The sequence below is a fragment of the Mastacembelus armatus genome, chromosome 9, assembly GCF_900324485.2.
Source record: "Mastacembelus armatus chromosome 9, fMasArm1.2, whole genome shotgun sequence".
NCBI lineage: Eukaryota > Metazoa > Chordata > Actinopteri > Synbranchiformes > Mastacembelidae > Mastacembelus > Mastacembelus armatus.
This window is the reverse complement of record NC_046641.1, coordinates 22,831,009-22,850,816: the sequence shown is the minus strand read 5'-3', so window position 1 is coordinate 22,850,816 and position 19,808 is coordinate 22,831,009. Positions and strand designations below refer to the sequence as shown.

General features: G+C 45.1%; 1 protein-coding gene across 2 annotated transcripts in view; it reads right to left on the bottom strand.

Annotated features, from left to right (window-relative positions):
• Positions 1-3,181: 3,181 nt before the first annotated feature.
• Positions 3,182-19,808, bottom strand: part of rusc2 (RUN and SH3 domain containing 2) — a 28,916-nt gene continuing 12,289 nt past the window's right edge. The window contains exons 2-13 of one of the 2 annotated variants that reach the window (XM_026321577.1): positions 17,467-19,240; positions 15,897-16,461; positions 11,543-12,214; positions 10,737-10,940; positions 10,282-10,449; positions 9,224-9,300; positions 8,338-8,512; positions 7,927-8,032; positions 7,583-7,629; positions 6,418-7,459; positions 6,022-6,189; positions 3,182-5,481 (exon numbers count right to left, since the gene is read on the bottom strand). In XM_026321577.1, coding sequence (XP_026177362.1) covers positions 5,274-5,481; positions 6,022-6,189; positions 6,418-7,459; positions 7,583-7,629; positions 7,927-8,032; positions 8,338-8,512; positions 9,224-9,300; positions 10,282-10,449; positions 10,737-10,940; positions 11,543-12,214; positions 15,897-16,461; positions 17,467-19,047 — 5,013 coding nt within the window. In that variant the 5' untranslated portion in view covers positions 19,048-19,240 and the 3' untranslated portion in view covers positions 3,182-5,273. The remainder of the gene's footprint in view (positions 5,482-6,021; positions 6,190-6,417; positions 7,460-7,582; positions 7,630-7,926; positions 8,033-8,337; positions 8,513-9,223; positions 9,301-10,281; positions 10,450-10,736; positions 10,941-11,542; positions 12,215-15,896; positions 16,462-17,466; positions 19,241-19,808) is intronic. The other variant, XM_026321578.1, reaches the window with a different exon arrangement.

Genomic DNA, 19,808 nt, shown 5'->3' with positions numbered 1-19,808 from the left:
ATCATAAAAATATTGTTAAATATGTTTTGAACCCTTTTGCTCTGTTTACTTTGAGAAGTAGAACTGTATTTTTACTGTGTATAAGGACCCAAATATCCCACCTGGTCATGACACCCCCCAAAAAGCATTTTAGTCTGAATAGAAGAGGCAGCGGAAATAAAACAAACTTTGTTTTCCTTGTTGTTTACTTACCAACAAATCCTCTTCGACCAATCTGGAACAGTGTATTTCCAAAGATGGCATCTGCTGATGAATGTCGGGTCCACCTGACATCCAGGTGAACACCTGTGCTCTGCTGTCCACCCAGGAGGCATTCAGGGACCGCACAGAGTACAGGTCATTCAAACAGAGTCATTATAACACGCCAATGACTGATGGCAGGCAAATAAACAGGTACAACCTTAGTGGGATGCATTTCCTACTGTGCACAGTGCTCACATCAACCACAACATTCGTCCATCTTCTATACCCGCTTTTTCCTGAAAGCCAGGGTCACAGGGATCAGCTGGAGCCTGTCTCAGCTCTCTTTGGGTGAAAGGCAGGGGTCCACCCTGGACAGGTCCCCAGTCCATCACAGGGCCACATAGAGACAAACAACCTCACACACTCACACTCACTCCTATGGGCAATTTAGAGTCACCAATCAACCTGACATACATGTTTTTGGACTGTGGGAGGAAACCAGAGTACCTGGAGAAAACCCACACAAGCACAGGGAGAACATGCAAACTCCACATAGAAAGGCCCCTGATGGGTTTCAAACCAGGAACCTTCTTGCTGTGAGGCAACAGTGCTAACCACTATTCCACCATGCTGCCAACCACAACATAATTATTTATAATGAACGTTGAGAGGATTGACTTTCTTGCTAAATGCAGTGTTTTTACACTGAAACTAAAAATTATGTTCTTGTTCATTTAAAGGGCCATGTTGCTGAAATAATGAACCTTTTAATCTTGAGGACAGATTTTGGCCTTACTGTGATTACTGGCATACAAAGGCAGGAGCCTGAGAATGAAGCCTATTCTTCCCTGAGCAGAAAGCAGAGAAATTGATAGAACAGAGCCAGAAGATCCAGTTTGTCCAAGCTGCTGTGGCTGTAAATGTAAACTTGGCTGTTGAAACGCTGCCTGTTCTTTTGTGAGCTGGAACAACTCTCCATTTGCAGTAACCTAAAACCTTTATAAACTTAAGTAAACAAGACAATAATTGGCATCTCTGTTGTATTGTCCTAGTCTCAGACAGTCTAGCACAATAATAAATGGACTCTGAGATGAGTTTGGAAAATGTGCATTTACAAACTACTCAATATTTCATCAGTGTGATCAAAAAGGCCCCATAACATTATAATAGCATAGCAAACCCAAGTCCAAGACTGATTCCTTAGCCCTGGAGTCGCCTTCACAGTTTTATTAACGTCACCCTTTCACTTTTACATGTTTCCTGGATAAACCATGGATTTCATTTCACATTTGGCAGAAGAACTTATCTACTGTTAAAGTGCCAGAACCAAGGTCCAAAACTATTTGTTCATTCAAATTTCAGGAATGACGGGGATCAAGAAATTGTGTGGAAATTAACGGGAAGGAAACACAAGGAAGGTGATGGACTTTATCTGAACACAGTTGAGCAATTGTCTGTGTATCACCTCACTGATGTCAATATGATATGAACATGCAGGTTTTCAGAAGAAATACTGAGCATTTCCTCTAGAGAAAAGGAGTTGTGAAAGCACTGGCAGATTCATCCCTATGTATTTTTTCTGGAAAACATGTTCTCACTAATTCTGGGGAATCTGCGGTAGATTAGTTGTGACTAAGAACATGAAATGACATGATGAGAAAATGCAAATACAATTCGCAGAACAGTGAGTGGGTCCAGACGTCTGTCTGCATGAAGTGTTTATAAAAACATTATCAGCGATATGATTCAACATATTTTGCTGAGAATAAACATGTCCGGCTCTGTGGAAGCGGAGGCTTCAATCTGAACAATAGGTGGAAATGTGAACTGGGAAATTTAAATCAGTGGTTGATCTAAACAAATTTCTCATTCGGCTACAAGAGCAATGGTGAGCTCCACCTCTGGTTGGGCATGATGAGGTCTGGCTCACAGACTTTGGTCCAGTTCCTCCAAGAAGTGTTGAATCTTATGCACCTGGATGTCTTCATGCTGAAACCAGAACAGGGCTTCACCAAACTGTGTATGGACAGATGTTCTGCATATGATTGACCGCACCATGTGTATTTAGTTTACATGCTGTGTGGTTGGAAACACTTCTAGATAGATACTTTAATCATTGTTTTTCTGTTTCTATCAAACCTTTTGAAGTTCCTCCATGTTTTTCCCTGTCAACAGCTTAATGATGTAGTTGGTTATCGCCTGTATCATTCCAGCAGGTAAACTTACCTGACACCTGCCAAATGTTCAACATTTATGCTGAGCTGGTGTTAAATTACCCATCTTAGGTTTTGCAGTTTTGTTTTTGTAAACCGACAGGTGATACCTCAGGCTTTTCCCCTTGAACTTTGATTTCTGACTCAAATTTCTCCTCAGGTACCTCAAGATAAAAGAAGAGTTGTTCACACTATGTTAAGTGTCATATACACAGTGTTTATGTATCTGATGTTCCACTGCCATGTTTTCATATGTACATATACCATGTCTACGTTTTACTGATATTCCACTGGAGCTTCACTGTATCAGACTGGCTGGAGTTTGACCAACAGCTAAATGAAGTGGAAATAAACCAAACAGTTGTAAGTCAGGATTATGCACAAGAAGCTTCAGCTTTTAAAACAGGGGTGGTCCACCCTGGTCTTTCAGAGCTGCTGCCCTGCTTGGCTTCCAACTCTTCCCTCCTGCTTCTGATTGGCTGAACACACATAATCCAGGTAATCAGCACCGACAGGCCAGGGATAGTTGGAAAAGCAGCCTACCCTCGTTTTAAAACATCAGCACCCTCTAGTGGCTTAAAGGTGAGATCCTGGATAGATTAAAAGTTAAATTAAGCTTTAAAAGTGAAAAGTTTGCTTAAAACCTTTACTGATGTTCTGAGAATCCATCCTCACTTCCACCTTTTCCACGCAGGCAGAGGTTCATAAAGGAAAGCTGGGTGGAGAACCAGTAAGGACAAAAGACACAGGAGCCTTTTGAAGCTGTGATCACATGAGCACTTTGTTATTTAACATCCATAGTAGTTTGATAGTGTCATACATACACGTCTTACAGCCTGGACACAGAGAAGAGCAGTGTCACTGAAGGTATTTACAGGCAGGAGGAGGCAGCCAGGGAGAGAGAAAGCAGAAAGGAAACACACACGAGAGGAAGAAAGAAAAAGAAAGAAGATTTCTCTCTTTCTCTCGTTTATGTCATTCCTGTGTAAGTAGCATTTTAAAGCACAACATCTCAGCTCGTCAAAATGCCAAATTCAAACCCGTCTGTGCCTCTAAACCCCGAGCCCCCACGGCTCCTCGGCCGAATCTCTACTATGTGTTTATTTCCGCCCGTCCCATGTGAACAGGGTGTCAACGAACAGCAAACTGCCCGGTCGACTGACGATCGTACCTTCTACTACTACAGCCAACTTGTCTTATAGTCATCAGGTTGTTAGCACTGAAACTACAGCTTATATTTGTATCCTGCATTTAACAGAAAATGCATTAACATCCACACGTAAAGATCTGTGGCAGAAATGAATCACTGAAGGGCTTAAATATATTTACACTTCAGTGAGAACAAAATATTAATCACTGTGTTTGGAAAAAAAAAAGATACATAAAAATAAAAACTGTACAATAATAAAACAAAAGGAAGATAATTAGAATGGTGCAATTTTATCCTATGTAAGTTTTTCAAAAACTGCACAACATTCATTTATTGAAGAAATGTACATTGATTTTCCCATTTTATGACGTGTATTGTCTGGATTGTTTGGATTGGGGCGTCTGTAGAAACAACTTATACCCAGGTTTGCTGTAAACAGCTGTAGTTGTTGTTTTTTTGTCACTATTTCAAAGCTAAGGCCTCATTTTACAGCCACCAACGTGTCACAAAAAGTGTTGGGGTTTCCCTTTAAGCATCAAAAATATCACTATTCCCTATAGTCCACCGAGCTCAGCAACAATCTCTACACATCAATCTGGGGACACATCGTGAGTATAAACAAAATACACTGGAGTAGCATTAGGACAATCTCTTCAGTGTCCAACGAAGCGTAGAAATCATTTACGCACTAAGAAACTGTTGCTTTCATTGGACATCCTTCGCTGTTTTAGACGTTTCCCTCAGCAAACTGAACGAGTTAACAAATAAACAGAACTCACCACACGTCTTAAGTCATATATGCATTTACAATATGTACCAACAGGACTGACGTGTTCCCTGATGACCGGCAGGAACACAGGTGAAACGTTTTTGCAAGGTTGCATGCACTTAAACGATGTCAACCACTGATTCTTTCCACTTGTGATGAAACCTGTGAACAACAAGAGGAAGAAAAGGCAATTTGCTTGTCAGTCTGTCTATCCCTTCATCAATGAAGTGGTCAAGAAGCACGGCCGGGGACCAGAAACATGTCCTTTTTTTTTTAATCTTCTCACGTGGGTTGAACATCAGTTGGAACAAACCCAGTGTTGTTTTCTACTCTGTTATAATAATAATAATAATATTATGAATCACACATCAGCTGCTGGAGCAAACGTCGATCTAAGTAACAATTTTGACTTCGACCACCACCTTCTACGTGGACTCAAAAGCAACGGGACATCAGACCAACTGGTCTTGTAACCGGGAGGTACAACTGAGCACTGTGTTCACGGCGTGGCACAGCTAGGTGATCGTACAAACAGTACGCCAAAGTGCAGCTAGGCATGTTACACAGTGAAGATTCCCCCCTTCTGTCTGCTCAAAGTAGAGATGGAGGATATTCAGACGGGACAGATAAACCAGTGGCACAGCTTCACGTTGAGAAAGAAACATGTCCTTGAGTCTTTGGGGTTGTTTCTTGTCTGGTCTTGTGGTTTGTGGATGTATCCATGCATACCCGTCGGGACTTACTCTTGCGGTAGATGGGAGTTTATGTTCAGGCCTGCATGATTCCCTTGTGTCTGTACATATTCTTCATATTTTCTACAATGTTTCTACCACGTTTATGTTTTGGGAGCTCTCCTCGAAACAGTCGTCACATTCCAACAGCAGCCAAAAACAGGTCTGTGTTCGCAGAAGGTATGTGGCAGGGACACCCTCTGTCTCCATTGGGTGGCAGCTTCAGCTCAGTACCGCCCGAGTCCAGTGGCATTCTGGCTGTCCTCCATGCTGTTGAGGGTGACATAGACGATGGGGACCAAGCCCTGGGTGGAGTCCAGGGAGCAGAGCAGCCAGTCTGGATCAGCCTTGCTCAGGACCCGCAGGATGTCGCCCTTGTTGAAGCTCAGCTGGCCTGGATCGGTGGCTATGTGGTGGCACAAGGCTCGTACTTCGCTGAGGAACAGAAAAGGTGAGTAGAATTAATCCATGAATTGATTAGGGAATGGACATTAAACTAACCTGCAACAATTTTGGACCTAAAGATGAAAAAGATTTTTTTAATCCTGCAGATTAGAGGCAGTCAAAGACAAATTTCTTTGTCTTTAGCGTTTTTCTTTGGGTTTTGGAAAGTTGGTCAATTAATTTAAAGACTGTCTCAGGATTAATCAAATTATGACGGACATTTTCTACTTATTTCTGGAATTTCAAAGACTAATCACACTTTTAACATCAGGCCTGACCCTTTAATCCATGAATGTGCATATTCTGCCCGAATGATACTGACTGCGGTTCACTCTAAACTTTGGGTAGTAACTGAGTTCAGACCTCATAGATGATTCCTGCTGATGATTTCTGAGTCTGGTCACTAATAGCTAACTTCAGTTGGTTGTTTGTGAAGAGCAGTTTTGTTTTGCTCTCTGTTGAAGAGCAAATACTGGATGAAGTGATGAGGTTATGTGACAGAACACAGCACAGTGTGAGGTATTCTCTTACCATGGAGGCTGTTTGGTTTCAGCAGGTTGGTTCGACGTTGGTGGAGGAGTATTTTGGGTGTGAGTGGTTGTAGCTGGAGGCTCTACCTTCTTCCCACCACCTGCTAAAATAGTCTGACCTACAAGGTCAAGAACAGACCTGTCCAGACTGAGCCAACCTGACGGAGGCCTGAGAGAGATGAACACAGTGGGAAAAATGTCAGATTCATTATGACAACAACTTTTGGAAATCCTCTTATTGGACAATGAGGCTCGTTGGTGTGTGTTACAGCTTCTGGACAGCAGTGGTGCTGTATGACCCAGAGGGTTGAGCTACATCAGGCTTGGGACACACATCATCAATTGATGGATTTGGTATTTTAATAGGAACATCTTTATTCTCTTCATTTGAACTCACCTGGTCTTTTGAGCTTTTGCCCTCGGTTCCACTCTGGAAGGCGAGCCAACGTTGGACCCAAAGAGCCTGCCCCAGCGCAAACTCTGCCCCTGTGAGGGGCTCTCTTCCTGGGCTGAACCTTGTGCTCCGGTCCCTGTAACCTCTGGAGGTTTTGGCTCTTTCTCCTGGTTGAGAACTGACTCTGGTGGGCTGCCCATCCATGAAGGCCTTCCCCTGGATCCAGCTGACTCCCCACTAGAGCTACTGCTGCTTTTTCTGCTACTGTAGCTCTCAATTTCTTGGCTCGCCTCGGCCCCCTCCACCACCCCCTCCCTGGTAGGTGGCAGCTGTCCCTGCCTTCTCTCTGACGACTTCTTCCTCTTCTCAGTCTTGACAAACTTTGACCCCTCTGTGGACTGGTCGATGTAGACCTGTGAGGACTGCATGAGCTGGTACCACCAGCCAGCCTGCCGGTCTTGGCGCTGACGCCCTTCGTCCACCATGTCCTTCTCTTTTTCCTTCTTCTTGCCCTTCTCCAGTCCGTCCCCACCCTCTCCGTTGCTCTCCTGCCCTACACCTTTCACTCTGTGCCCACCCATCCCCCTTTCCTTCCAAAGATTGCTCAACCCTACGTCCATCATTGCTGTTCTGCAGTCAGTTGTTGCTGCCTCCTTGCCTGCCCTTAATTTCTCTCCATCCCTTCTTGACCCGGCTCCTTCCATCCTCGGCCACGTTCCCTCTCGTCTTAGCGCCGCCCTCTTTTTCTTCACCTCTGCACTGGAGTCCCTGACCATTTCGCCGACGTTGGTGCTCCATCCTCTCATGAGCTGGAAGGTGGAGCGAGTCGACTGGTCTCCACTCTGGCCTGCAGAGCACAGCTGCTCCTTGCGGCGCAGATGCTCCTGGCCCTTTTGGAGGAGATGTGGTTCAAACAGCAGGTCCAGGTCGAAGGGGAGGAGCGACAGCGGCTGCAGCAGGAGGAGCAGCTCCTCAAAGAGCGGCTGGCAGGGCCCCTGCGACAGGGGCAGGAAGCCCCACTGGTTGTAGTGTGCTGCTATAATATCTGAAGGAGCAAAACGAAACAGGAAGAAGTTCAAGGCGGGACTCAAAAAAGATGCAGGACTGTCATGAATATATGAACAATCTGGTAATTCGATAATGAATAGATGATGCAACTGAGTCCTACCTTCATGTGTGTAGAGGTGACTGAACCAGAATTCCAAAGATTTTAGGCTGAAATTAAAGATCAGTAAAATATAAATGTGATGTCGCTCTCCAGCGGAATTTTAATTGTGACAATGAGAGCTACAGGATGTAAGAGAGGATATTACTTGTAACCTGCACTAAACATACACCTGCAAGTTTTCATTTTCACTCTGCAGGTCTGTAACAAGATGCAGTGATAACTGGACGGTACAAATCTTCATTAATTTGACTCTCCCCTGATCATTTCCTGACCTTCTTGAAGAGAAGGTGGACAACCATGTGGGCGACAGAGACAGTGAAACTGGTTTAGTGGAAGAGACTCACTTGAGCAGGCCGAAGATGAAGGCGTTGAGCCTCATGCTGTGGCTGGTGAGCTCCGAGTACTGGCTCACCTTCAAGAACAAACTGTGGAGGACACGAGTGGACGGGCCTGACAGAGACAAGCAAATAAAAAAATGTCACCATGTTAAACATTTTATACAAAGAGCACCAAAACCATGTTCTCTAACTTTACTGCAGTGAGTGATGTTTAAATGCTCCTGTGGAATCAAACTGCTGAGCTTCTCTTCAGCCTCTATTCAGAAACTTTTCAAATCAGGTTTTGAATGAGGACTTCATACAGTAACTGATAAGTTTGGCCTTCAGACATATGGAAGGTTGGACCAGCGGTTCTACCAACCAATTTTTGGACATGCAGTAGTCAAACGGTACGACACTGTGGCCCACTGCTCTCACCCAGCTGTGTGGAGGCCTCCACGAGGCTCCAGGGCTGACAGCGCCGCTGTCCGATGATCAGGTCCAGTACGTAGGCCTTCAGACCGTCCTGCAGCACCTCATGCAGGGCTGGGCACAGGTACTTCAGGATGAGGTGACCCACGTTGGGACTCACCCAGCTGTTTCCCAGCTTAGCCTGGTAGTGTTATAGAGAAATAAGAAGCGTTATAGGAAACGAAAGCGATTTCAAAAGATCTCGAATGTTTGTCTGTGTACTGTGACAAAGGGAACTACTGTATTTACCTGTGTGTGTTTAGGCATAATAAAGAAACAGAAAGTAAATATCTCTTTTATCTTGCTTGCATGGCATTGTTTACCTGCCTCTTTGTTAGCTGGACCAGACTGCTGTGAGTTTATAACTTTCCCATCAGCTGTGTGTCAACAGACTCATGAGACAGGGATTCAGTTTCCTGATCGAAGCCACCGATTAGACCAATTCAGTTTCTAATAATAAATATATGTCATTGTCGCCAAACTCATTTTCACTCTAAATAAGTAACATATGAAGGGTAAAAGCTCAAACAAACTCAAGGACCTAACACGGCGTCTTAATTTGACTTTTTTATGAATCAGTTGTGATCGTTTTGTTCTCCTGGCCCTAAGGAGTCAGTCCCAGCCCTGGGTCACATATTGTAGCTCTGACCATCATCTAATCTCACTGCTGTTGCATGAACTGAGGGAATATTGGAAATGAAATGACGCCACCTGTCTGTGAAATGAATGTACTTCACCAGCTGAATGTTTTTTTTTTTTTTTTTCCACTGCAGTGGTAATACTGAGGGTTTTTTTGTTCAAAGATTAGATTTGCTTTTAGATTTTGCTGTTGAGATTCACCACAGTCTCCTACCTTTACATCTGGGTCTCGACTGGTGCCAAAGTGTGCCACGATCAGATCCACCGCTGTGTTCACGGCTTTCACTAAGCCTGATGGGAGCGAGAGGGGAGGGCAAACCCAAGAGTCAATTAACGTCTGTAGATGACGCACGTGTCTTTTCGTCCTTATAACACTAACTTCATGATTTTGTTTTCCTGTTTCATGCTCCTTTGTGGACAACATGAGATTTTCAATAAGGCATCAAACAGTTGGACTGTCTGCTGTCGGCCTGCTCAGGAACAAGACAAACTGTCCTGATGTGGAAAGATTACACATCATTTACAAAGATCACAGTCCTATCCCTACTGAGCAAAACCTATTAAATTAGATCCATATACACAAGAGCCAAACTGTGCTTCTGCATCTGTTAGCTAAATAACACATGTCTGAGAAATAGCTGAAACAACAGTGAATAGATCTGTTACTTGGTGTCAAGGACACTTCAGGGGTGTAGATGTTGGTCCTGCTCCCTCAAGGGTCCTAGAATTATTCTTTTCTATCAAGTACCATTTTCTAAGTGAACGGCATTTGATTCAAGCACATTTCAGCAACTTCATTTCACTGATCTTTTCAGCAACACCTCAGCGATCTGGAAATGAGAGCAATGTTTTTATTTTCTGCTGTCTGCAGTGCTGTACTGCTCCAGGGTTTCTTCGTCTAACAGCGTGTCATGACTGTGTTAGGATGTTGGAGGCTTTTCTGCAGAGCTGAAAGTTATTTCAGCCTGTCAGGAATGAAGAAGCTGAAAAAGATGCAGGAACATCTGAACGGAAGCCTGGAACTAAATCAGTACAAATGTTTTAATGTGTTTGTGGTTACTCCACATCCTAAGTGCCTAAAAGGATTCACTCAGAACATCACGTGGTCAGAAACCGACCAACAGACCGACTTCAAATACGGCACAGACACAGAGAGCGCTGAATGAACGCAGAATGAAGAAAAACAGCTCATCATTAGACATTTGGTCCTTTAGCAATGACATTGTTTGAAATTTCTCACTATCTACAATACACAGCAGCACAGGGCCTCACCTCTCTTCTGTGTCAGGTCCACAGAGACCTGGGGCTGAGAGGAAGAGCAGGAGGAGGAAGTTGAAGCGTCGGGGGAAAGGCAGAACTCCTCCGGCGGCTTCTCGGTCAGGGAGAAGTAGTCCGGCATGAAGTCGCTGTAGCTCTGCTGCAGTTTAGCAGACTGGCCGACTGCAGGAAAACACACACACACACACACACACACACACACACACAATGAAATGCATGTCTCAACATATACCACCACTTTAAAGCATGAGAAGCCTTCAGGGAACCTTAAAAAGTCAACTACAGGTGAGATTTATTAATCTTTATAATCCTCTAACATATTTATTCTCTGCACCCAGCAGAGAAATTTGGACCTTCACCTGCTTTGTTAGTACTTGATATAAAAATATAACAGTCTGCTCTACAAACATCTGCATCTGTCCCAACACTGACAATACAATAACTGGCACCATTAATCCGTCCCAGCGTGTGGCAAGAGGGCGCTGAAGGGAAATCGAACACGTTGCGTCTGGCAGGTCGAGCTCCCCCGCCCTTTCGGGACTCTAGGTGGTCTGATCCCACGCCAGAGTGGCCCCCAGAGACCCTCTCCACCCCCAGTGGGTTTCGTCGACGGTACTCCCTCCATTTGAGAGCCTGAGGAGAGAGGTGGTGTGCTGTCGGGGAGGGGAGGTGTTGAAGTGTATGGGCAAAGGATTGGTGGTCAGGTTAGGGTTAAAGGGAGGTTTGTTGAGCGGATGGAGGGAAACGGTGAAGGGAGGACAGGAGAAGGATCAGGTAGAAAACAAAGAACAGTGAGAACAAGAGCTTCTTTGAATTCAGCAACAATGAATCACACAAAACTTAATAACGTTCACAAGTTAGTTGAAATAACTTTCAAAAGTGAAAGCTCCAGGCTCTTATCTTAGGAAAACAGCAGGACCCCAACACTGTGAATAAAGGGTGTTTCATCCTGCTGTGAACCTGGATGACTGCTGCTGCATCACTTTCCATCCAAACTGCTGTTTTTACTCAACTGTCCATGTGCAGTGAGAATTTAACGATCTTAGACTATTAGTTGAAACGTTTTAGTTTAATGTAAACCAGTTGAGTCGATCATGAAGCGACTGACAGTTGCAGGAAAGTGAAAGTAAAGCACAGAAACACAGAAAAACAAAACAGGCAAGATGGTCACAGTGAAGTTTAAAGGAGGGAGTGGGGGTGTGGGATGAAAAAACCTGATGTAGAGCCCAAAGTAAACAGGAATTTTGGAACTTACCATTATGTGCCCTGGTTCCAGGTCCTTTGCTTCCCTCCACATGCTTTCCAGAGTCCAGAGAGCTGAGCGGGCTCAGCGTGTCACTGTGCAGGGCTGGTAAACTGGGCAGAGCTCCACGATGGTAACAGTGTCCCTGCACCACCGGCAGCATTGGTGGCACCACCCCTCTCTTTACCCCCAGCGATGACGGTGGAGGGGTAGGGGGCAGTGGTGCTGAACCCTCTCCCTGTTTTCCCGTCGGTGGGGTGCGCAGGGGGCCGAGGCCTGCCGACAGCGGGCACGAGAGGCTGTGTGGCGGCTGAGGGCTGGGGGTGCAGGTGGAGCAAGTCCCAGAGCTCGGGGCTCCTTGCAGTCGGACCGGGGAGTAGCTCCCAAGAGGAGAAGGCCGCACCGATCCTGGAGGAGGGGCTGCTGTGGCCAGAGCTCCCTGGTGCCGCTGCACATGTTCAGCTACATCTTCACTATCCTCCCCCACCGCAGCCCCAGAGACGGAGCGGGCCTGCATCCCAGACACGTAGCCTGAGAGCAGGGGCAGCAGGGGCTTGGGCTGCGGGGGTTTGGAGGTGAACTGGTGGTGGAAGGTGAAGGGCTGGATGGGGAGGGTGGTGGGCCGCTGGTCCTTACTGTAGCGGACCACAGCCGGGCGGCTGTCTGAGGAGCTGGAGAGACCACCTGGAAGAAAGCAAAAAGAACAGCAGGGGTGGAGAAAAGATGGAAAAGTCAGGTGAACAGAAAAGGAAAAAGAAAGAACCGGTTAGTAGAAATCCCTCTGTCGGCAACAAACCAGAAATGATTAGAAAGCATAATAAACCTAATAAACTTTACCACAGTTCAATAATTTCAGTTCAGGCTTTGACGCACAGTTGCAACTAATAATTAATTTCATGGTTGATTCACCTGTTGATTATTTTCATTAATCAGTTAAACATCCAGTAATAATAGTTTCTAAACTGGCGTCTTCATTTGTCCAACTAACAGCAGAAAATCCAAAGATATTCAAGTTACATTAATAAAAAAAGAGAAATGTGAGTAAACACGAAAGTAATTTCAGTAGATCAATACATTTATTAACCTACTACCTGTTTCAGCACTAAACTGAAGACCTGAGCTAAAACTCAAATTAAAACCCCAAACCACATGGACATGAACAGAAAACTGCCCAGTCATGAGTCACAGAGCTCAACAGCCCTTAACACAGACAAACATGCCACACACACATAAAAACACACACGCCTCTGACACAGCCCACGTGCACAATGACACACACACACACAGACACACACAGAGTAGAAGACCTGCAGGCTCTGCGTCAGGAGACACACCAGCGAGGAGAAGCCTTTTCCTGCACTTTTTCTGTGCCAGAGTCAAAATCTGTTTTTTTCTGTGTGTGCGCAGATCCAGTGCAGTGATTTACAGACAGAATCGTGTGTGACGTAGCAGAGTTGCGCAAGCTGTTTGTCACCCAGAGGCCGCCCCGCTGAAGCCACCTGAGCTGGGTGAAGTGTTTTCTCTGAGCCACAGAGGGCGACACTGAGCTGCTGTAGAAACACGAAGGAGGAGGGAGAGATACCACACACCCAGCAGGCCTGGGCTCCCACTGGGCCTGGAGGAATGAACCACTCCCTCTGCCCCTCCTCTCTCTGCTCTAATTATCATTTTCTTCCCTCATCTCTTCCCTTCCCATCTCTTTTTTGTCTTCCTACCCATCTCCTTCTGCTTCATGCCTGCCTGCCCCGTTTCTCTTCAGCTCATCTCGTCTCTCACAGATGAATCCATTAGACAGTGCAGGCTTTTCCTTCGCAGCTCCGTGCTTCATGTTACCATCATTAGTGAGCGAGCTGCTTCCCAAAGGCTTTTAAAGAGGCCTGCACACGGTGAAACGACAGAGCCGGCTGATGAATAATATATATGCTCGGAGATGTTGCAGAGCTTCGCGTTATTATCTTAAATCATGACAGATATGCATACACAGGTACCTGCCTCGTTCTTATGGATGACATGTCTCCCTCAGTTCTCTTTATAATCTCTTTCTTCTGCCTTTAATATTCTCAAATCATAAAAACTAGAATCTAAATCCAAGCTGCTGCTCTAATTCGACCTTGGATCTTTCTTCAGTAAGATGGGCAAATGCTTAACAACAGTAACAGCAGAGGTAATATATCTATATTACTGTAAATATAAATAAACATTTATTTTCTATGTTTGAAAATCTGTTTTTCACCATTTGTTTCAATATTTTCTTGATCAAAATATTAATATTTGGTCAGGAAATATAGGAAAATAACTTCAAATGCCCATTAGAGTTTTTATTTTCTTCAAGCTGAACTTCAGAACCAAAGACATTCAGTTTATTAACACTACAGATTGTTAAATTTGACCCATGTGCATTGCAACAGTGGACCCTGCCACTTCTACATCCTGTTTGTGTCTGTTGCAATCGACTTCACAATAAAAGCATAACAAAACATAAAAATGTTGCTTTTTACACACAGCTGATAAAGCTGATTTATATTTCTAGTTGTTCTGCTTAAATGGTAGTTTTTTTTTTAAAGACATCACCAGAATGTTTCTGAGGCCCTCAGTTTTTACAAAACAGCAAAATGAGACAGCTGGGAATTCTTGGGATATTTCATTCCTGGTGCAGCCACTCTGTAATGTCCCTGGTCTAATTCCAGTGGAATTCCAAGCACTCGCTGTTTTTGTGTGTGTGTGTGTTTATGTAACCAGGGGTGCAGCAGGCAGCTGAGACTGAACTTTATAAGGTGATGGTGATGCCTGTTGTCACTTACACAAACTGCTCTTTTCTCAAGCCCAGAGTCAGGACTAAACAGGGAGAAGCAGCGTTTCAGTTTTATGCAGCTAAACTCTGGAATAGTTCTCCTGATGATTTTAGACAAACCTCATCTCTGGCAATGTTTAAGTCCAACCTAAAAACTTTTTTTTTTTTTTTTTTTTTAGCTCAGCATATGACAAGTGAAAGTGTTTTATCTTCACTCATTCTCCTTTAATTTTCTTTCAGTTTCTTATTTTGATTTCTGCCTCTGTACTTTCAGCTTGTCCTTTACAAGCACTTTGTATTACTCTGTGTATGAATCGTGCTATATAAATAAACTCTTTACCTGTTTAATTAGATATACAATGGGCTTGGTCTTTGACTTATTAACTGAAGATATAGTCATTTTTTGAATTACATATTGTCACTGTATATAATATAGCCACTGTGACTAAACACATTGCTGTTCAAAGCATCTCTTTTGTCCTCACACACCTCTGGACCCATTTACAGCTTGTTCTGGCCCCATGCACTCGCCTGCACATGTTTGCACTTGGTTGTTCTCCTTTAAGCTGCACGACCTTCATATGCAAAAGGGTCTAATCTCCAGACCTACTATCTTCTTTGTTTTTATGTTGCTGACATCTTTAATACTCAGTCACTTGTCTCTTTACGCACATTTAAATCTTCTGAACATTTTATTATGAGTTCCCTGAAATAAAAGGTCAGGTTCTCTAGATGCGGCACAGGTCCTTGAGGCTACCCTGCTCCTCATCTGTGGTATATGATATATGTTATATATTAACTGTCAATGTTGATGCTGCTGTAACTTTCTCTGACCTTCCCTTGTTTGAGGGACGAGCCTGTGGATCTGGTTGAACACACAAACACAGCAGACGCGCACACACACACACACACACACACACACACACACACACACACACACACACACACACACACACACACACACACACACACACACACACACACACACACACACACACACACAGAGCTCAGTGTGCTGATGTAGAGCTCAGCGGAGAGTTTCCACACCTTTATCTCCTCGCTCACCTGATTGTTATTCAGAACATGAGTGGCCCACTTCAACCATTCATTCCCTCTAAAGCTGAGGAAACACACTCTGAACTGTTCTGTCCTAGGCACATTTGACATACAGCAACAAGCACAGATGCAGACACTCGTACGACAGATACTCTTATTAAAAGGTTTGCATTTAAGTCAATGCAGAGCTTTGTTTGTCTGTTTTTAACAGGTAGTGCAGATGTAAAAGAAACGTACGCAGTATGTTAAACTGTTGGAACTTTTTGTGTTATTATAGTAGGATATATTCATCATGGTTATGCTTTTAGTGACTGTGCTTTTACTACCAGAAGGTAAATGACCTGATATCTGACTTAACTGGTACAAACTCAAACAGGCTTAAGTTCCTGTGTAGAAGACAGAAACACACCTTTAGGTTAATGGTAATCTTGCTGAATATCTGCTGAATGTTTTGTTACTGTGGCCAAAATATTCTAAATGTGCTTTTGAACTGTGGTTGTGTAGTTGTGGATGATGCACCTTCGGCCTTGGCCCGGGTCTCCCTCGCCCCTTCCAGGTGTCGGTCTATGCTGCCTTGGCTGTAACATCTGGTGAAAGGTACAGGCGACGTGCTCTGACTTGGCACCTCTGCACGCTGCTCCAGGATTGGAGAGAAATCCACCGAGGAGTGGGAGTGGGTGGAGTAAGTGGAGGAGAAAGGGTCTGCAGCTGCCTTCAGTGACGGCGACCCTCCTGTACCTGCATTTCGTCTTTTACTTCTCGCGATCTCTGCGAAGGAGGTGACTCGTGGGGGAGGAGGCGGAGCTGGAGCGGCGCCCTCGCTGAGCCGGACTGGGCAGCTCAGCATACGCTCCAGAGATCCAAGCCGAGGAGAGGGGGACTTGTCCAGGTTGCGGTCGTAGCTGCGAGAACGGGGACGACTTCCTGAAGAGGCTCCGCCTCCGATAACTGCCCGGCCAACCGTGGGAGGAGAGATGTTGACGTACACCTGGCCTTCAATAAGGGCAGTAGCAGCTTTCGCCCCACCAGCCGCCTGCTGATTCTTCTTCTTTTCCTCCTCATCCTCATCATCGTCATCGTCGTGCTGAATAAACAGAAAATAAAATGAATGAAACAACAATCAGACTATCATCAGATGTCAAATTACCTAAAGTGTTCTTTAAAATCCTCAAAACAACAAATCTGCAGCAAACCAAAGGCCTAAACTGCCCTAAAGGCAGATTTTCTTTGGCACAGTGGCACAGTTACAGCCAGATATTAATACTCTTCAGCACTACGTAACAAAAATAATCCTCATGATGATCAGATAACCCCAGACAGTGTCTGTGATCTAAAATAAGCCAGTGCCAGACTAATACCAGTGTCACGGCTATTTTAAGTTCTGGGTTATTGTCACAGGGACATTTTAATGTCTTTCATTCCATGTACAGTGGTTGCTATTTATGCATTAGGTTGTTTTTGCAGCCCGTTCCTTGTTGAGCCTGATGTCATTTCTGCCTCTGGACTGTATTTCTTATCACTGAAGAAATATCTATTTGGCTTAAATTTATCAAGTCTACTAAACCTGATTAATTAGGAAAACCACCCATGGCAAGATGTGTTTTTCAAGATACAGAAAAATGTGTTTTTTTTGCTCATTTGCTTGGATTTTACAAATTAAATAAATGAGCTTCAGTTCCACAATTAAATCAAATGCAGCAAATAATCAGTTTATTTCCAAGGATTGATTTGCTCCACATTCTATAACACAGCTGGTTAGCACACGACAGGAACACACACCATCAAGAGGAATCAACACTCTTTAAATTCAAAAGATTCAGGTGTCCAATGTATAACACCTGCACGAGTATTATCTGTGAGTCAGGATACGTGCTGATGTTGGAGGAATAGTTTTATTATTATCAGCCCTGTGTGAAGGTTAGTCATCATGAGAAGGAACTGTGTCTTCTGAGACATGGCCATGGGCAGCCCTGTACGTATAGTGCCGTTTAAGAAACACTAAACTGTGGGACTCATTTAGCATTTTTGTTCTACTAGTGATTCACACAGAAGTTGAAAGAGAAAAATGGAGGTACTATCTTCCACTCACCCTAGATGACTCCCTCTCCTCATCTTCTTCTTCTTCTTCTTCAACACCCTCCTCAACATCTCGCTGTCTGAACAGGAAATACTCATTCGGTTGCGTCGGGGTGGGACTGCCCTTGCTGTGCTCGTCAGAGCAGCTGTTGACCGAGGAGCCTGCAGGACTTGGAGACGACTGCGATGAAAGGTCACAAGTGACTAACTTGTAGTAGTTTTGTGTGGCGACAACCAGGCGGGCCTGGCTCTGCAGACAGGACGCGAGGTCACCAGACGACCCAGAATGCAGAGGTTGGTAGGAGTTGCAGTTGGCGTCAAGGTCAAGAACCCCCTGGTGCTCCATGGAACAGGAGCAGGTGGAGGAGGTGGAGAGGTGCTGTTCACGGATGAGAGGAAAGGCGTTCCCAAGGCAGGAGGATTTCTGCTGTGATAGCGGAGGCTCTGTTGGGGAGGTGTGGAGGTCCAAATAGAAAGCCCCTCCGGTTGAATCCCGCTGGTTTCCTGGGGGGTCAGAAACAGAGGAGGTGCAGGAATGGTCAGTGGAGCTGTTGAGGTTGGTGTGTCCTGAGACTGGCGGCTTCTCTGGTACGCCGTTGTTCATCTTGTTGTAAATGGTGCTGAAGTTGACGAGCACACCGTCAGAGCTGTTGCAGGAGGAGTCGCTTCCGTAGCCTTGCTGGCACTCTGGGAAAGCCTCAGAGAAGGCTTCGGGGAAGTGCTGAGGGTAGTTCTGGGAGAGTGCGCAGCAGGAGCAGTGCTGGGTCGAGGAGCTGGAGGAATAGGAACCAGTCTTGCTGTTCCGCCCACACCGCATAGGATGATCTTCATCTTCTTCATCGTCATCACCCCAGTCTTGTTCTCCACAATCCATGGACATGTTGGAACCACTGCTTCCATGGCGTCGCTGGCTGTCCAGTCCTAAGATGTCCAGGTCTTCCAGATGGTTGGAGAGATCCGAGGCTATGACCCTCAGGGACTCGCGTCTTCTTCTTCCCACTGAGCTGTGCAAAAGGAAGGGCTCTGTGGCAAAGCCAAGGTCATGTAAGTGGAAAGGAGCCATCCCGTCATCAAGAGCAGAGTTAGTGTCACTGTGGAGGTGGAATGAAGAGTCCTCTAGGTAACCGCTGAGGTTGTCTCCATCATCCTCCTCTTCTTCATCCTCATCATCCTCCATATTCAGCAGGAATGGATTATGACGCAATGGATTCCTGTTCCTCTGTTTGGCTCTGGGTAATGTATGAGCTGTAGTAAGCTGGTCCTCTGAGTTGCTTGAGGTAAACGATGAATCATCACTTGCCATGCTGCCTCCTCTCCCACCACCCTTCCTCTCTCTTCCTCCACTGTGGGAAGACCAGGAGCCGCTGGAGGTCTGGATCAGGCTGCTGTAGAGCAGAGCCTCTCTCTGGAGGACGTCTCTCTCGGGAAGGGAAGTGGTGCGACTCAGACCCAGGTTCTCTGGCGTGCTGAACGGGTTACTCCTCTTCAGCAAGCCCCCACAGCCACCCTGCCGTCCTGCAGACACCTGACAGTGCACCAGGGGAATGTGATGCACTATCAGTGTCTCCCCAGACAGTTTAGGAGGGCTGTCCATGATTCAGGAGGAGGGAGGGTGGGACTGTAGCTGCAGCAGCAGAGGGAGGCCCTGTGGGGGAGAGGGGGAAGGCAGGTGTGTGGGGTGTTGAGCGTTGTGTTCACACTCTGTTTGCTGGGTCCAGCTCTACGGGGCTGCCAGGGATTTGGAAGGACAGGTCAGGGAAATCTACACCATGGTCAGAGTGGTACATCTGGAAAATATGAAGAGAGAGAGGGAGAAAAGACATTTACAAATACAGGCCAATGCAATGTAAGTTCCATATCCAGACCTGAGGCTCTGTGGTCATAAAAATCAGGAACTACAGATGAATCAATACAATATTAACTAATTTTTCATGTTCAATAAGCTATAAAAGCCCTATCATGGATTTTACTGCCTTTATATTTTATACTCATCACTCATTCATTTTCATTGCCAATTAAATATTTTTGCCTTTTATGGAATGAGATCACGTCGGGTTCCCTCATACGATGTTGTAAGGGGCTTTACATGAAGCAGGTCAAAGTATAATTAGTGAATAGGAAGAAATAAGTAGGACTTTAAAACTGCTTCAAGGGGTAGAAGACAAAATAAACAAAAGTCCACAAACAGCAGCAGAGGCCTGGAGCTACAGAAGACATTATACAAATGATCCCACATTGTACACACTCACACACTGCTAATGATTTAACATCAGGATTAAAATATGATCAGTACTGATTATAAAGCCGTGTGGTTTTATGTGCTGCAACAGAAAACACCACAGAATAAGCTGCAGC